The sequence below is a fragment of the Eriocheir sinensis genome, chromosome 28 (genome assembly GCF_024679095.1).
Source record: "Eriocheir sinensis breed Jianghai 21 chromosome 28, ASM2467909v1, whole genome shotgun sequence".
Classification (NCBI taxonomy): Eukaryota; Metazoa; Arthropoda; class Malacostraca; order Decapoda; family Varunidae; genus Eriocheir; species Eriocheir sinensis.
In genome coordinates this window covers 10,693,526-10,710,987 of record NC_066536.1, presented here as the reverse complement: position 1 = coordinate 10,710,987, position 17,462 = coordinate 10,693,526, and the positions used below count along the sequence as shown (strand labels likewise).

Genomic DNA, 17,462 nt, shown 5'->3' with positions numbered 1-17,462 from the left:
CTCGACCATTTCAACGAAAGTGAGGAATCACCTCCATCGATCTGAGCGGGGTACAAAGTCCCTCCTCGGAGCTTCCAGATAGTCCCTTGGGAAAACTACTCCAAGTGCCCGGAATCACGGCTCGAACCCTTGGTGCATTACACGATAGACTGTTCTACAACAGCCGTCCTGGGGAGGAAGCAGGCTGCGCCTGAGGCTCAACACGCATCTACATCAGCTACAACAGCAAGAAATTTGATTTCCGCTATTTTAGACGGAACATTGCCGAGAATGGCCTCAGAGTGTCAGCCACTACGATAAACAAATAAGCTGCGATTGTAAGAAATTATAAGGCTCTAACACATTCATATATTATGCTTGTAAAAATAAACAACAATTAGTTTTAGTGAAATTGTGAAAGGCCTCGGAGCGGATAGTCTCACATCCTCTGAGGGAGGGGACGAGGGGCCGCAGCACACACACGGTGCTTGGTGTGCTCGGGAACGAACATAATTTTTCCACAGTCCATTATCGATTTTTTTTTGTGTGTATAGCACCTGCACACTGAACATACGCATCTTTAAGCCAAAAAATGATGCTATAACACACATTAGTTAATAAGTATGTTTTTTTCTCTCAGCATAAAACATAATTGAAGCCAAACATAAATTAAAATTCTTATATATTTATAACACACACACACACACACACACACACACACACACACACACACACACACACACACACACACAAACAAAACCTTCATCAAGAGGGGTAATGAAAGTGCAGCAGGTAGAAAGTGAAATATTTGTTCGAGGTTCCAGAAAAAAATGGCACTAACAAGCACAACTACTTCATTTTTGAGGGCGGGAAGGGGCGAGGGAGAGAGCCAACCCCAGCCCGGGAGAACTATATGTAGGGGAAGACACAGCGCCTATGCTTACGGCGGACATGTTAATAAGTAGCTATCGGATATCATTATTGTAACTCCTTAAGCTTATGAATCACAGGAACTAAAACTAACAAGCAAGTGCCAGAAAGAAATATACTACAGAGTCCTCTCGTTATATTCACTTTCCTTGAAGCTTTTTTTTAATATTATATGTTTTCATTTTATGGGGAACTCAAAAAAATATAAGAAGAGAAAGACTGAAAATATAGTTATTTTCCATGTTTTGAGTAAATCCTCCGAGCCTCGAGACTCGAAGGGAAACCAAAAAATAATGTGAAACAGAACAAAACAGAAAGCACCAATTATTTTCCGAATGAGGCAACAAAAAAAGAGAAAAAGGAAGAAAAAAACGGAGAACATAAAATAACAAAATAAAATAAGAAAGGGGAAGAGAATAAAATAAAAGAGGAAATAAAATGAAATAATAAAAAGGCTGGTTGTTATATATGGATCGTGATTCCTCCTTCCTCGACGGTCTTAGTTCAACTGGAGGAAAATTTATGGCGAGGCTGAGGAGACTATCAGAGGTCATTACTCTTCCCTCCACGCCAGGGAGGTAACATTCATCACACCTACCTCCCCTCTTTTATGAATATTCCTCACCGACACATTCTCGCTCTGCCTCGACCTGCCTCGCCTCACCCCGTTTTCTTCCTTCTGCCTCACCCTGACCCGCCTCCCTTCACCTACCTCACCCCTACTCTTGCGGCAGGCGGGGGAAATGTGAAGGAAGGAAGGAAGGGAGTGACGCAAGGAACGAAGGAAGGGTGAAAGGCATACTTGAGATAATACACACACGCACAAGCACAAAAAAGCGTGTTTGGGTGTGTGATTAATCTCGTTTCTTAATTTGGTCTCTTTCGGGTCGTCTTAGATGAGTGTTCAAGTCAGGGAGTCTTGAGAAAATATTTTTGCTTCATACTACTCTCTCTCTCTCTCTCTCTCTCTCACACACACACACACACACACACGCACAAACACACGCACGCACGCACGCACACACTTTATCAATGTCCTCGGTAGTCGTGGCAGCCGCTGGGTTCTTGATCACGGCGGAGTCGCGTGCCCCTCCGCTCGTCACTCAGCAGGAAATAATATTCTTTCCTTTATTCGAGACAGGATATTTTAAATGTGATACAGATAGGGAAGAAGAATTATAAAACCCTCACTCCCTACAGTTTTCAGCGTTGCATCAGTCACTTTTCATTTACACTCACTCGTTCACTCACTCGCTCGTCAGTTCACACTCAGCTCTCACCCGTGTCCTCATCACCGCGCCAGCCACACAACCACCCGCACAGCAGCGCCACCCACTCAGGCAACTTGGGTCGGAAATGTTCAGGGTCGAGCGAAGGAAGGACGGAGAGAAAACAACTTCGCCCCTCCTTCCTTGCTCGCCCGTCGTACTCCTTCTCCTCCTCCTACTGCCCCTTCTCCTCCATCTTCTCCCCTCCTCCTTCTACTCCTCCTCTTCCTCCTGAACAGCTTGTGGGGCTTAAACGGCTTGAAGCAGCTTCACCTTCTTGTCGTTGATCTCCTTGAAGGTCTTGAAGATGCCTTCCAGTGAGGACACGTCGGGGGTGTCGGTGCCGGGCACGTTGGCAATGATCTCGGTCAGGTTGTTGGTGACCTTCTGTAACTCCGACCAAGTGTCACACAGCTCCTGGATCTGAGGGGAGAGGCGTGCAGAGGTAAGAATATCACACAACATTCAATTTCTATATTACAGGGTACAATATATGCTCAGATTGGGTTATCAGCTGATAAATGATGAGCAGTAATGAAGATTGCATGAAAGACGAATTTGCACTAAAACTGACCAACGTAACTCAAGACAAAATATGAACGTTAATGTGCAAATGGTGCAGTATACGATGCCTCGCACTTACACTTACATCGACTTTCATAATAATAAGTGATACATTAGGAATCTTGTGAATACTGACCAGTATAAGATGCCTTTAATATTTTAATCACAAAGGCCAACGCAATGCAAAACGTCTTATGAAAAATTGTCGATTACATGACGAATTAAACTTGGCAAAACATCGGCCAACCTAATGTATATCAATATATAAGGAAATTCGAATATTGAGCAATAGATGGACGTTGTCACTTACAATTTCATTACACTGGTTTAAGGGACACAATTACTATGTGATGGAAATTTTTAAGGACGCAAAAATGGCGCAACACACACATCTTTTAAACAACAGACACTACATTACCCGACAAAAAATTACAAGGGCACTGCATACCTTAAACATATTCACTGTCTGTTTTAACTATCATTCACAAATCCCAATGACTTCACTAACACTACGGAAAATGCAACACACCGCCAGTACCACCCACCGCCGTCGCTGCCCCCTTCCTCCTCCGAGTTGGCCCTCGCAACACAATCGTCCTTGCCTCTTCCATAAACAAAACCCATATACGAAACAGACCAAGCAAGTTACTGACAACATTAGACAGACCCATAACCTACCACCACAACCACCACCACCACCCCACCACCATCCCACCATAATTACCTCACCACCACCACCACCAGCACCGCCTCCTTCCCCAGCTCACCTTGGCCACACGCTCGTCTGCCACCTTCTTCACCGTGTCCCAGCGGCCGTTCAGCGTCTCGACCTCGTTGTCGGCCTTCGTCTGCTTCTCCATATGCGACCTGGACTCTGCCGCGGCGTCCAGCTTCCCTCTGTTCTCCTTGCACGAGTCTTCGAATTTCTATAGCAGAGTCAATGAAAGAACACCAATGAAGAAACAAAGAAAGCTTAGGTCGAGATGTATCACCGCTATTCAATATTTTGCTTTCAATATCAATGTGTTTTCGATATAACGTTGCTTTTTATCGTGTGTTTATTTATTTCTTGTGTAACATAATGACTCTGAGCACATGTAGAATATACAACTGTTGGTTAGTGCGCACTGCAAGCTTACCAGTTATAAAAGAAACACAGGTGTTTACAATAATTATGGTTTGATTGACAAAATCTAAGGATTACCTTCATTATGCTCTGCTAGACAAAATACAGATGATTTTTTGGAATTAGCTCATTAATTATGTTTCGCCCTGGATAATCTTAGTATTAATTTTCAAATCATACTCTTCAACAAAGCTGACACAGTTTTGGGTGAAACCTATTTGTGCTCCCTCCAATGAAATTTAATTTTTAACTATATTACGCAATTTTAACAACACTGACATACAATTTGGATTAACACTACACTGTGCTCCGTCCGGCAAAACTTTCGAATAATCTCAGCAATCTGCTCTACTTGACGAATTGTTTTGATTAATCCTTTACATTGCCTTCCGCGGAAAAAAAATAAAATTTATAGTTAACTCATTTATGTAATGCTCAGTCCATGCTGTCAGATTAGACTTTAGAAACAAATCTTCATTTTGTTCTCCCTGACAAAATTTTAGGATGAACGTTTATTATTCTCCACCCCACAATATTTTTCACCAACACTTTACAGTTTCTTGACTCAGGCAATATATTCTCACCTGAATCTATCTTCACTCGCCTTACCTTGACAGTCTCGAGGAGGGCCATGGCGTCCTCGATCTTGGCGGGCTTCACGAGTGGCGTCTTGGCCACGGTCTCGGCCTCCTCCATCCACGGCTTGAAGTTCTTGACGCCGTAGAGGTAGTCGGCGAAGTACTTCTGATCCTGTGTGATGGATCCCGCCTCCATCTCCACCTTCTCGTGCAGGTCATTGATGGTCTCCTTAATGGTAAAGAACTCTTTCATGTGGTTGAGAGCAGTCTCGTTGGTCTGGCCTTCCTCTGACTCTGGTGGCGGGAAGTGGAACCGTCAAAGGTCATGCAGGTTAGGTCAAGGAAGGGTAGATAGGGAACGTTCAGGGGAAGGTGCATAATCATATAACGCGTATAGAAGATTTCAAATAGGCTCTGACTCTATCAGTTATGTAAGATTATTAATGTAATTGTTAAAGAGGAATATAATGTGGTGGTGCAATGTGGTGGCAAAACATCTGAAAGTTTGATCCGTAAGCTCCTGGCAAACACCATTATTAAATACCGGGTGCTGGAAACAAGTGAGTTCCAGAGACAAAGCAAATCTCCTTTCAAGGAAAAGCATGATTTCAACTGCAGCTTAGCCCATTATCATGAAGGACACTACAGAGTTCTAGAAATTGTTGTTCATGGAAATCCTAAGCTCTTATCAGAAGTGTGCATAATTTAGTTTGTGGTCAGTCCGTAAGACTTTTTTTTGTGAAACTGCGGTGGCATAGTAAAAATTGGGTTTAATTAAAAAATGCAAATAATGGCATAGTGAAAAAGTAAAGGAAAACAAATTAGAGAGGTACATGGAAAAAAAAAAAAAAAAACGGCAAAAACGACTGAAAGAGAAGGTAGCTCGATCCATTGTGTTGCTCAGTGCTGCATCCTGTCGAGCTTCACCGTGATGAGCTGCCGCCTCGTGTTTTAAATAATTACCCTGACCTCGCACTCTCTCTCTGGTGTTCTCCTACGCTACGTTAATTAAATGGTGTCAAGGTTTTTGTTTGTGTGTTACTTTGAGGCAAGTTTTGGTATTATGATGTTTTGGTGCTGCGTGGTGTTGCTTTGGTGTTGTGTGGTGTTGTTTTGGTGTTGTGTGGTGTTATTTTAGTGTTGTGTGGTGTTGTTTTGGTGTTGTGTGGTGTTATTTTGGTGTTGTGTGGTGTTGTTTTGGTGTTGTGTGGTGTTGTTTTGGTGTTGTGTGGTGTTATTTTGGTGTTGTGTGGTGTTGTCTTGGTGTTGTTTTGGTGTTGTGTGGTGTTATTTTGGTGTTGTGTGTTGTTATTTTGGTGTTGTGTGTTGTTGTTTTGGTGTTGTGTGGTGTTGGGCGTTGTTGTTTTGGTGTTGTGTGGTGTTGTTTTGGTGTTGTGTGGTGTTGCGCGTTGTTGTTTTGGTGTTGTGTGGTGTTGTTTTGGTGTTGTGTGGTGTTGCGCGTTGTTGTTTTGTTGTTGTGTGGTGTTGCGCGTTGTTGTTTTGGTGTTGTGTGGTGTTGCGCGTTGTTGTTTTGGTGTTGTGTGGTGTTGCGCGTTGTTGTTTTGGTGTTGTGTGGTGTTGCGCGTTGTTGTTTTGGTGTTGTGTGGTGTTGTTTGTTGATAGTTTGGTAGGCAGTTTTGTTGCGTTTGTTTGTCTGCCTCTGTGCGCACTAGGTTTCGTTGCGGTTCATATTTTAGAGTGTTTCCGTTTGTTGTGCTTGTGTGACCTGCTGCGTTATAAATATGTTGCATAATGCTTTGTTTTGCTGCATGAGGTGGGGTGCACTGCGTCTTATTGTGTTCTAATCTGCAGTGGTTTTCTTAAATTTTCCAACAATGTTTTATGGTATGATGTATTATATTATGTTGTGCTGCGTTGTGCTATGTTGCATTGTATTATGTGGCAAAGAACTACGCCATAACTAACCGTGGATAACTCAGTGAACAGGTTGCAGTCTTTCTGAAGGATAACGATGGATGTTGTACGTTAGAGACTAAAAATACCAGCGACAGTTAACATGTGAAAGCAATTTGATTGTGAAGAATGAAAAAAATATATTGTAGTATATATTTCCCTTCCTGTGAGTGCGAGTTTGTAGTATTGTTGTGTGTTTTCAGTTAAATCAATGGACAGCAAAACAATAAAACTGGAGAAAGATAAAAGCATTTCCAGTGTTAGACAACTGTTGAAACCACTGGTGTTAATTGCGCAGATAAAATCAAATAAAACAAACAAATAAATATACATGTGATTAAGGGCATTGAAATTATAAAATAGATAAAACGACAGGGCAGGGAGGCGCAAAGGAAACAATTATTCGTACGCAGAACACAAAGAACAAAATATAATGCTTGTTACGGATCAAAACTGACCCCCAAACCGGCAACAGCAGCAACAGAAACTCAAAAGAAAAGACGTCTTGGGCGAAATAAAATATCGGCCATCAAAGCTTGAGCGAAAACAAAAGTTAATGGCAAATCTCATCAACAAATTTACCGTATTATGTTCTTTACACTTTTCATCTCGCACACACTTTCTCCTGAGGGCGCGCGAAGGTTCCCGGGGAGATATTGGTCGGGTGGAGTGGGCGAAAGGACAGCTGGTGGCGTGCGGGGCCCCAACTTGAGGTTCTTTCCGTTCATTGGCCGCTGCAAGATAAACACACACACCTGCTTGATCTACGCATACACAAACACAGACGTCCTTCATCAGCTCATCCACACACACACACACACACACACACACACACACACACACACACACACACCTTCTTCATCAACTCCCCCCCACCACACACACACGCATGGACAAAACACACAAGCACTTACATTCATAACCTTAGCAGATACGCCAGAAAAAAAGAAAATCCCCCCCACCAACAACAACAACACACCGCAGGGCAGGAGGAACAACATTAATTTGCTGTCGGGTGTTTTCTCTGAGCTATCCTTCCTACCCCAGTGATGCCAACCCTGCGGCGGAACCTTCTACCATCGTTGCCAGAGCCGCGAGAGATGCTGCTGAAAATGGGTTCGATATAAGGTAAAGAGATATACCGGTGTGAACGCTATGGCTTACCTTCTCCTGTGGTGGTGTAGGTGTTGGTGCGCCACGGAGGGAGGTTCAGGGCATGACGGGGAAGGAATAACAATAAACAGGTGAGTGAAGACAGTTAAATCAAAATCATCAAGACCTTGCACATGAACAAACACATATATAGCATTTTAAGGAAGCTCACACATTATAATTAAAAATGCAACTCTACAAAAGAAAAAAAAACTATAAAAAATAATGATGACAACAAAACAGCAACGTGAAATGATGACAATAAAAATAATCTACGGGTGAACAAAAGACATTTTATCGCAAACTGATGCAAAGGGCAGGAATATTATGGTCGAAATATATATATATATATATAAAAAAAAACAAAGGATAGATAAAAGTAACCGTATAAAAGCACAGAACAACAAAAGCGATAATACAACATTCCACAGCAAGGGTTTCGCGGTTAAAAATAAATAAAACAAGCAACCCTGGAAAGATAAATTGGACTCGAATAACGAAATTGCCAGAGAGAGAGAGAGAGAGAGAGAGAGAGAGAGAGAGAGAGAGAGAGAGAGAGGGGGGGGGAGGGGAAGGGGGGAGGAGCATAAAAAAATCATCAATCATCAGGTAAGCGGTGCCCAGGTGAGGTAAGGAAAGAGGTAAAGAAATATAAAGTGTAGCACCAGGCGTCTGGATCATATCTGAGGGAAACATTTCTTGTATTCTGTAGCTGTAATTTCATCTTTCTTGGCTCTGAAAGGGGGGGAAGCGGGGAGAAGGTGGGTGGAGGAAGAATGGGGAGGGTGGGGGAGAAGGAGAAGGAGGAGGAGGAGGAGGAGGGGATGAAGGAGGAGGAGGAGGAGGGGGTGCAGAAGGAGGAGGTGAATAGCATGTATGTAGGGGAATAACAGAAAAGACGGAAGGGAGAGATGGAATAGAAAAGAAAAAGGGAGTGAGGGAAAACGAAGAGAAAATAAGGGATGGAGGAACAGAGAAGAGGAAGAATGGGATGAATAGATAAATGAAGGCAAGGAGGAAAGCAAAAAGAGCTCGTATCAGAGAGGAGGAGAGAAAGGAGAAAAGGGAGAATGTTGTGGGAGGAATGGAGGAAGGGCAAAAGAATGAAAGAGGTATGAGGAGAGTTGACTGGGGAGGGAGGAACCTGACTCCCTTTGTATAAACATTGCAGGGTGGACTTGTGCTGGTTGGTTTTTGCAGGCATGTCATGTGGGAAGGAGGAAATGGGGCAGGTGAGGGTTGGGAGGGGTAGGAGGGGAGAGGCAGAGAAAAGGGAGAATATTCATGCTCGGGGAAACGTGTGAGTTGTTGAAGCTTTGTGTTTTATGGAGGAAGAAAGGGAGCTGTAGCGTAGAACAGGAGGAGGATCAGGAGGAAGAGGAAGAGAATATCGAGACCGCCAGAAGGGTTGAGGAAATATCAAAATGGGTCCAAGGGATAAGGGGGAAGTGGTGTGTCGGTAAGAGCATGGCCGAGGGCGAGTTACAATAGGAGGAGGAGAAGGAGAAGAGAAAGCATGTCGAGTATGAAATGGGTGGGGTGATTTGTCTATAAGGTCGGACGGGAAATAAAGGAGGATGGCGTAGAGGAAGGGAGAGGTATGTAGTAAGGGAGGCAGCAGTGGGACGAAGAGGAAACTGTCGAGGGCGAGAGGTGTATTTCTAAGGTGGAGTAGCGGGAGGTGGAGGGAAAGAGCGATGTGGCAGGGAAAGGCGTGCTGGTGTCATGTTTGCGAGTCAGCTCTGGAAAGACATATCGAGGCTAAGACGAAGGTGCACTTGAAGATCAAAGGCCAAGATGCCATCAGAGAAACGGTGGGTGCTGGGTGGAAGGAAGGAGAAGGGAGGGACGCATGGGGAGGGGATGGAAAGGAGGGAGGAGAACGGAGAGGGTAAGGGGAAAGTAGGAAATAGAAGAGAACGGAAAGGAAAGGACGGGGGATGTGGGATGTAGCATGCAGGTTTGTGTAAGTTAGAGTGAAGTGGTGAATGAATGGAAAAGAAAGCAAGAAAGTATCGGATGAAAGGTTGTGGTTGCAAGTAAGGAAGTTGTTGGTTTTGGGTTGATTGTAGGTTGGTTGTAGGTTAGCTGTAAGTAAGGAAGTATCAGATGAAAAGTTATGGTGTTGGGGAAAAAAAATATAACGGAAGGGGACTGGAAGAGAGGGAACGCAAGAAAAGAGAAGGGAAAGGAAGATAGGAAAATTTATGGGAAAGGAAGGAAGGAGAAGGGAAGGGAAGGGAAAGAAAGAGATGGAAAGGCAACAATAGGGAAAGGATGGGAGGAAAAAGGAAGAGAAAGGAAACATGGAGAGAGAAAGGCAAGGGTAGGGATGGGAAGGGAAAGGAAGGGACTGAAAGTGAGAGGTTTCAAGTTATGTTACAAGTTAATCTTCCACGGACTGCCGAGAACACAGCATACACATAAAAAGACATAAAAATGAAAACGGTAAAGGGACGCAACAGGGACACAGCGGTCTCATATGACACATCAAATATTTACCTCATCGACAAACACGGAAGCCAAAAAGTGATTATAAACAAGCGGGGCGTACAATCCTTCTGTGTTTATGTGATTAGGCAGAATAATGAAACTCAACATCAACGGGATTCAAGATAAAAGCTCCGCTGGTCTCGTTATTTCAAAAGCTTTTCTCCCGCGTATTATCATTTCCTTACGACACTTTTTTCATGTAATCCATCCCAAGCGTCGTTTTCTTTAACTGTTCTTGCGTTGGGTGCGTTCTTCAAACCAAATTAGAGAAGTAATCTGTGACGAAATTCAATCTCGCAAGGTCTGTTATGGATGGATTTGCAAGTAAAAAAAAAAAGGAACGTAAAATCAGTGACGAAATTCAAGTGGTCATCAAAAGTTTGTAATGGACAGAAGTGCGAGAAAAGGACACATATAAGCATGACTTACAACATATGCATATGCGAAAAGCTTTGGCCCAGGTAGCAGGTGGCTAATCGATTCTGTCAACGAAAAAGGGGGGGTGGGGGTGGGGGGGTAGATGAAAGCCGCGCCATCGGGATAAGAAAGATTAAATTATATGCGAATCAAGATGCTGCGGCTGAAGGTAAAGCAAGAAAGCAAGAAAGTAAGGAAAGAAAGAATAAAAAAAGGGAGGAGGAGGGAGGGAAGAGAGGCAAGCAGTCACTCCTTCAATCTGGAAGTAAATGGAAAAATCACGGCCCGGGTAATTTTCTTGCCAATCAGATGGAAGATAGAAAATTAAATGAGTCAGCCTCTCCTCGCTTTCTTTACTTACCGTCGACGGCTGTGTGTGGGTGAGGCATGAACAGCAGGCAATGTGGTGAGGGATGGTTGGTGGTGGTGGAGATGTTTTGTCGAGCAGCGATGAATCCAAAAAAAAAAAAAAAAGGGAGAAAAAGAAACAAAATGAAGTAAATTACACAAAAATTCCCGTCACGCGCTACATCTTCCCTTTGTCAATCCGGAATTCGCTGGAGAGAGATTACGAGAAAGAAACCGTATCATCCCCTTTTCCCCCTCTCCCCTCTCCTCGCCCCTGCCGCATGCCCCGCCGCCTCCTGCGTGCCGGGTGGCCGTGTGGGCAGCGTCGTACGGCTGCGTGTTTAATCATCATTGGAAGCCCGCCGCCGCCACCCCATGATTGCTCGCTTCAAGGAATTCCGGATTGCATACATTTCAGATTTCATCACTACAAGGAAAAAATGTTCTACACTTTAAAAACAAGATTAGCAGCGACATAAATGCACTAACCATACAATAAAAGGGTAACTGTAAGTGAAGCATTTATGGCGGCATTGTTTTAGCAGGGACAAGACAAACTTATCAAAAATAATTGCACGACTATAAAAAATATTTTAAAAATAATGAACAATGTTTATGATAGAATGTAAAAGTGAAGATTTAACAACACACAAGACCCGTATGACAAGTCCTTTAGCATTAGTAGGCAAAATTATGTATATATATATATATATATATATATATATATATATATATATATATATATATATATATATATATATATATATATATATATATATATATATATATATATATTATGTATTTGTGTAATAAAAAAAAAACATAAAACATTTTGAAAAACGAGAGAGGAGCCAGGTGGTGGCGACTGGCAGGACGCCGAGGCAGGGCCCACCATCTTGGCGTACACAGCGGGGGAGGTGAGTGGGTAATCAGCAGGTGTGGAAAGATGTAAAGCCACGTGCAGGATACACAAATAACTCATCCTACCTGGACACCTGTATTCACATGTGTTAGTGGCGGCCAGCACGGGCCAGGTGTGTGGAGGGATGGCTCATATAAGGCTGGTATGTCACGCGCGGTAAACTATGATAACAAAATTTGACTCCAGACCTAAATATATTATGGGTGGGACTTCTTCGTCCATGCGTTTACCTGTCACAGCAATCACTGCCTCAGCACCTAAGGGCTCGCTCCGCCCCGCTCCGCCGCACAGAGGTGCCACAGGCATCAACGTGCTACATATATCTAATCCATGAGGAAAATTATGCATGATTTTGATTTAACTTTATAAATGAAAACAGGATATCATTTGTAACTAGTTTTATGCAATAAACACTAATTTATATCGACAAGGACATGGATGTCAGCGATTATTAAGCATCAAAGTCTGTTTTGGAACACTAAAGTGTAATGGTACGTGGCCAGTAACACGTCGATGCTATTTTTTTAATAAATCATTTCCATTGTAATACATAATGACGTTATTGAATTATCAATGTACACGTGTAAAATGTCTGTGGGGACGGCGCGGCGGGACCCTCTGGTACTTCCCGCTGCAGCTGGTGCGGGGCCGAGGAGGAAGAGGAAGCAGCGAGGCGCTTTGGTGATGCAGCAGGTTAAGAAGACTAATTAGGTCCGTTGCCTGAAGTTCCTCTTTGACCGGATGATTACTAGGGACCCACCTGTTGGTCCAGGTGTGCTTATATTTACAATCCATTGGTAATGGTCACTTGGCTGTTTCATTAAAAGGGTGCACGCGCGCGCATGACACATCGTTACGGACGACGCAAACAAAGGGCAGTGAGTGCATCTGAAAGAGTTTAATTCTCCAGTATATGCGTTCTACCTGACTCATTCCAAAAACTTCCTTCATGGGACCTACTTGCTGCCTGTAGGTCACACGCCCAACAAAACCACTACTTCTACGGGAGGGCGCCAAACCGTTGTGGCATGCATAGCGGCGAGGGGGTCTCCGCCAGTGGGTGATTCAGTCTCCTCCTCCCTTACCATCATACACAAGCTGTTTCCCCCTCCCCTCATCCAGAGGGGCGTGTCGAACCCTTAACATGCCGTCACTTCCACTTACCCGGGACTGCAGGTCGGTGTTGGATGACGCGAGGCAGCACGACGCAACGGGGGAGCAGAGGCCGAGAGGAGAAAATTATACATTAGAGCATGAATCGCCTGGGAAATATATGAGGAAGTGTTAATCATATAAAGCTTATAAGGCATTACTTGTGACTAAACTGGCTGGTATGGTGAGCTTATTCAAACAAATAAGTATATTACATACTTGCTCCTTCAAAGAAAAAGATAAACGTTCAGCAAACAAGTATATACAAATGTGGAAAAGCTCTTGCCAAATATTTTACTTTTGTTTTAAGGGCAGTTTGGCAAAAGGTAAGAATATTCCGAAATGTGTGGCATCGATAAGCTGACACACAATTTTGGCTCAAGGTACGGCGGCGGCTGAGCCCGTGTAACCCTTCGTCCCGCTCAGCCTCACGAGCGGGAAGGAGGGGAGGGGGATTGGGCTGGCCGGCTCTGCGACTCACTCACCGTCAAACAGGAGGTGACACTCGGCCTCCAGCGGCTCCATCAGCGGCAGCCTCTCGTTGACCTGCAGACGGGAACAGGTGAGTGGTGGCGGAAGAGAGAGGACAGGGAGAGAGAGGAGGGAAGGTGAGTGGTGGGGGAAGAAAGAAGACAGGGAGAATAGGGAAGAGGGTAGGGGAAGAAAGAGGAAAGGGAGAAGAGGAAAGAAACATTGATGGAGGAAAGAAAGATGCAAAAAAAAAAAAGGAGGAAGAGATGAATAACGAAGGAAAGAGATATATATATAGAGAAGGGAGAGTAGTGGAGAGATGAAACGAAGAATAAGAAGAGGAGAGAGGAAAGAGACGTGGAGGAATGAACGGGGGAAATGAGAGGAAAGATAACTGAGAAGTTGGTGGTGGACGAAGGAAGAAGCAAAGATAAACAATGTGGAGAAACTAATTGGGGATATAATTTTATGAAATGGATGCATAATTTTACAGCTCTGATTATTGAAACATTATTCGTCAGTTTTTCTCTAAGTGACATCAGCTGTTTTGGTTAAGTAGTGCGATGATTCCTGAATGTGAACAATTTCGATGCATGGTGCCTCTGTGGGATACTATAATAACATGCACTATCTTACCTGGGGTACTATCAGCCAGCTTCCCTCACCTGTCCCTGAAGGTCGAAGATTTCTTTGACGCGGTCTTCCGGGGACATCTCGGTGGAGGTGGTGATGAAGTTGAGTTTCTCGCACGCCGGCATCATCCAGGCGCGCAGCTCGCCCATGGTGTCCACGAACTTGTGCAACTTTTTGTTGAACTCCGTCAGCTCCTCGAGGGTCTTGTCCACCTTCTCGATGATGGTCTTCCTCTCGTCGATCTCCAAAATTTCCTTCTCCATGAACTCGCGCTTGTCCTCGCCCGCCAGGCTAACAATTGTCTTGAAACACTTTTGGATCACTTCGTAGATCTCAAGGCCTTGCTTTTTGAACTCAGCGACCTTTTTCTTCTTCCTCTCGAGCCAGTCGGTTCCTTTCTTGGGGTCGTAGATCCTCTTGTAGGTCTTGAACTGCTCCTCCAGGGCCTCGATAGGGGTGTAGATGGCCTGACGCTGCTGCTCGTAGACCTCCCAGTCCTTGAAGGTGCCTGGCAGGGAAATAAAAAAAAGAGGGTGAGAGGAGTATCAACAAAGAGCAGCTCTGACCCTAATTAGAACACTAGCTTGTGCTTTTTGTGTAAAGAGATCGAAATCCTGTAAATCGGATTACATTTACTATTGTTTAATTTTCTTAGCGGTTCAGAATCATGAGTGCATAGTAACAAGCTTCATAAGCCGTAAGGTAAGCAAGAACATACGTAAAGTAGAACAAAGAAATGGTAGGAGTCACGTTCAGGCAAGAGGCGCCAAGTAACTCACTGTTGAGGAGAGCAATGCGAAGCTGAGCCTTCTCGTTGGTGTCCTTCCAGGTCTCCTCGAGCTTCTTGATCTCTCGCTCGAGGAAGGACGGGGCGTTGGGGTTGGACTTGAGCTTCTGGCCGCGACGCATCAGCTCGTTGTAGATGGGCGCCTGATTCTCGATTGTCCTCAACACCTGGCGGGAAGGAGGACGTCAGGTGCATGGCTGTGGGATTGGGGGATTGGTGGGCTGGGAGGAAGGAAGGTAAGTAAAGGGGGAAGAGGAGGGAGGCATGTATGTGGTGGGGAGGAAGAGTAGGAGGATTCAGAGGACGGAGGGTGTTCAGGTGTGCGACATCGTGGACTGGAGAAGAGGGAGGAAGGCAGGCGAGAGGGAGGGAGGTACGGAGACAGGTGTTTAAGGCTTTATGGGGGTGGTGTTCCCTCGGTGGGAGAAAAAGAGAGGAAGGTGAAGTTTAAGTATGTGTCGAGAAAGGGATTCACCACCGTAAACTTAGAATTGAGATGTTAGAAAGTCCTTATCATCTTCATCTCATTCTCAACCAACATCCCTTTTGTAGTGTCCTCCCTCTCATTACCCTGGACATCATTTTAAACCACCTCACCTTTTCCTGCTTCTCAATCTGGTCCTCACACATGTCCATATTGTGAGGGTGGATCTCCTTGCAGGACAGATGGCGCTGCTCGTTCAAGACCTTCATCACGGGGTGAATGTCGTCGCCGAACGCGTAACACTCAGAGTAATGGTCCACTTTACCTGGGAGAAGAAGGGTGAGGGTGGCGGGGGGGGGCGAGGGCTTGAAACACCTCCGCCAAGCTCTCATTAGCGGTGCGTGTGTGTGCGTGTGTCGTGGAGAGGAAAGGAGAAGAGTAAATAAGAGAAGAGAAAGAGGAGAGAAGAGAAAAAGATGAATAAGAAAAAAAACGAAGAGAAAAGGAGAGAGAGAGAGAGAGAGAGAGAGAGAGAGAGAGAGAGAGAGAGAGAGAGAGAGAGAGAGAGAGAGAGAGAGAGAGAGAGAGAGAGAGAGAGAGAGAGAGAGAGAGAGAGAGAGAGAGAGAGAGAGAGAGAGAGAGAGAGAGAGAGAGAGTAGGAAAAAAAGGAATGACAGTGTGTAAAGGAAAAATAAAGCTCTATACAACAACTTTTCTTGTCAGAACAAGTGCATAAAAGTGAACCTGAAGTAGTATGTGAAATGAATCGACAGGTGGAGGGGAAAGGAGAAGGAAGGAGTGGACAGAGTAAAAAATTGACGGGTCGTGACACACAGCACATGACATCACACAGTTGACATGAAAAACGTGACAGGACGTGACAGCTACTCGAAGTTTCCGATGCGGTGGAACCTCGAGACTAGTGACTGCCAGGTATCGTGGAACCCACAATGAAGGCACAGAGGAGGTGGCTGCTGACTGGCTGGCTAAGGTGGGCTAAGGGGCTCTGCTCGACGCCTAACAAGCTATGCAGAAGGAAAGGCTCTGGGGCGCTAACGGAAGAAGGCGTGTTTCTCCCTTGCTGGCTGTGTTGGTGGCTTTCGTTTTCGTCTTAACTGTGTTGGTGGGCAACGACTCAGTGACTATAGCAGTGAATACCACAGGCTGTATTTACCGCTTTCTTGAGGTCTGTGTTTGTGTCACAGCTGAGGTAATGAATGCACAGACGGTGTTATCGTATTCATCATGTCTGCGTTTGTATTACAGTTGAAGGGCTAAGGCAATGCACCTCACACAATGTTTACACCTCTCTCAAGTCTGTGTTCGTGGCAAGAATTCAGACTCGGATGGCGAATGCCAGAGATAGCATTTGTATATCTATAAGGTCTGTGTTAGTGTCACAGTTCCTGGAATATGCCAGTGGGTACACAGACAATGTTTGATGGCATCGTTTTCCGTGAGTGTTGAGTGACCGTTGAGGAGTTGGTGGGTGTATCCCTGACAATAGTGACAGGTTTTCAAGCTTTCATGCACACCCGTGAGGCTGCCAGGTGTAAGAGAGTCGCTACAAGAGAACCACCACTACCACTTTAGAGGCGACACATGATGAACAGAAGAGGAATAAGACGTCTAGGACGAGTTTATTCAACTCTACATCTGCTCACTCTACTGACTCTGATAGAGCTAACACACATGGTGCTGAGGAAGCTGGTCTAGAAGACACAGGAACAAACCACGCCAGTCACGCCGACACAAGACTAGGCTGGTCTACCTCGTCTATTTACACTAGGAAGGTGCAGTGCGTCTTCATGACGTTTGTGTGACTACACGAACACTCACAGACACCAGGAAGGAGGTGGCCGGTTGACAGTTAAAGGAAGGCACAGTAAAACAGCATGAGTTCACTGAATTGATATAAATTTGCGGGGTTACTTATGAAATGTTTCAATTAAGTATTTGTACAGAAAAAAATCAAACACACTGCTTTTGCACGTGCGTGCCTAAAAAAAGCATAAAACTAGCAATGTAAGCTCCAAATTAACGGTAAAAAGCGTTTGGAAAGACTCTTTGCTTCTCAAAGCAAGTGCTGCACATTACTAAGGACAGCTGACTTGCTCTGGGCCATAACGCGGCACAACAGGGAGGACGGCGAGCCCACATGCGTTTCACGGGACCGAGAGTTTCCGGTGAGGCTATTTCTCTGGCCAGCAAATTGACTGAATCTCCGACCGAGGCAGCGCAGCCTTTGTCTCACAGACTTGAGTCTGTGATCCACCGGCCGGGAGGGTCCTCAGTGGGCAGAGA

General features: G+C 44.8%; 1 protein-coding gene across 1 annotated transcript in view; it reads right to left on the bottom strand.

Moving 5' to 3' along the window:
* Window positions 1–772: 772 nt before the first annotated feature.
* The window catches only part of LOC127004495 (muscle-specific protein 300 kDa-like), a 41,001-nt gene continuing 24,311 nt past the window's right edge, over window positions 773–17,462 (bottom strand). Inside the window, exons 3-11 of the mRNA XM_050872269.1 lie at window positions 15,332–15,483; window positions 14,727–14,901; window positions 13,980–14,455; window positions 13,329–13,389; window positions 13,063–13,065; window positions 5,409–5,426; window positions 4,477–4,739; window positions 3,509–3,667; window positions 773–2,600 (exon numbers count right to left, since the gene is read on the bottom strand). Coding sequence (XP_050728226.1) covers window positions 2,427–2,600; window positions 3,509–3,667; window positions 4,477–4,739; window positions 5,409–5,426; window positions 13,063–13,065; window positions 13,329–13,389; window positions 13,980–14,455; window positions 14,727–14,901; window positions 15,332–15,483 — 1,481 coding nt within the window. The 3' untranslated portion in view covers window positions 773–2,426. The remainder of the gene's footprint in view (window positions 2,601–3,508; window positions 3,668–4,476; window positions 4,740–5,408; window positions 5,427–13,062; window positions 13,066–13,328; window positions 13,390–13,979; window positions 14,456–14,726; window positions 14,902–15,331; window positions 15,484–17,462) is intronic.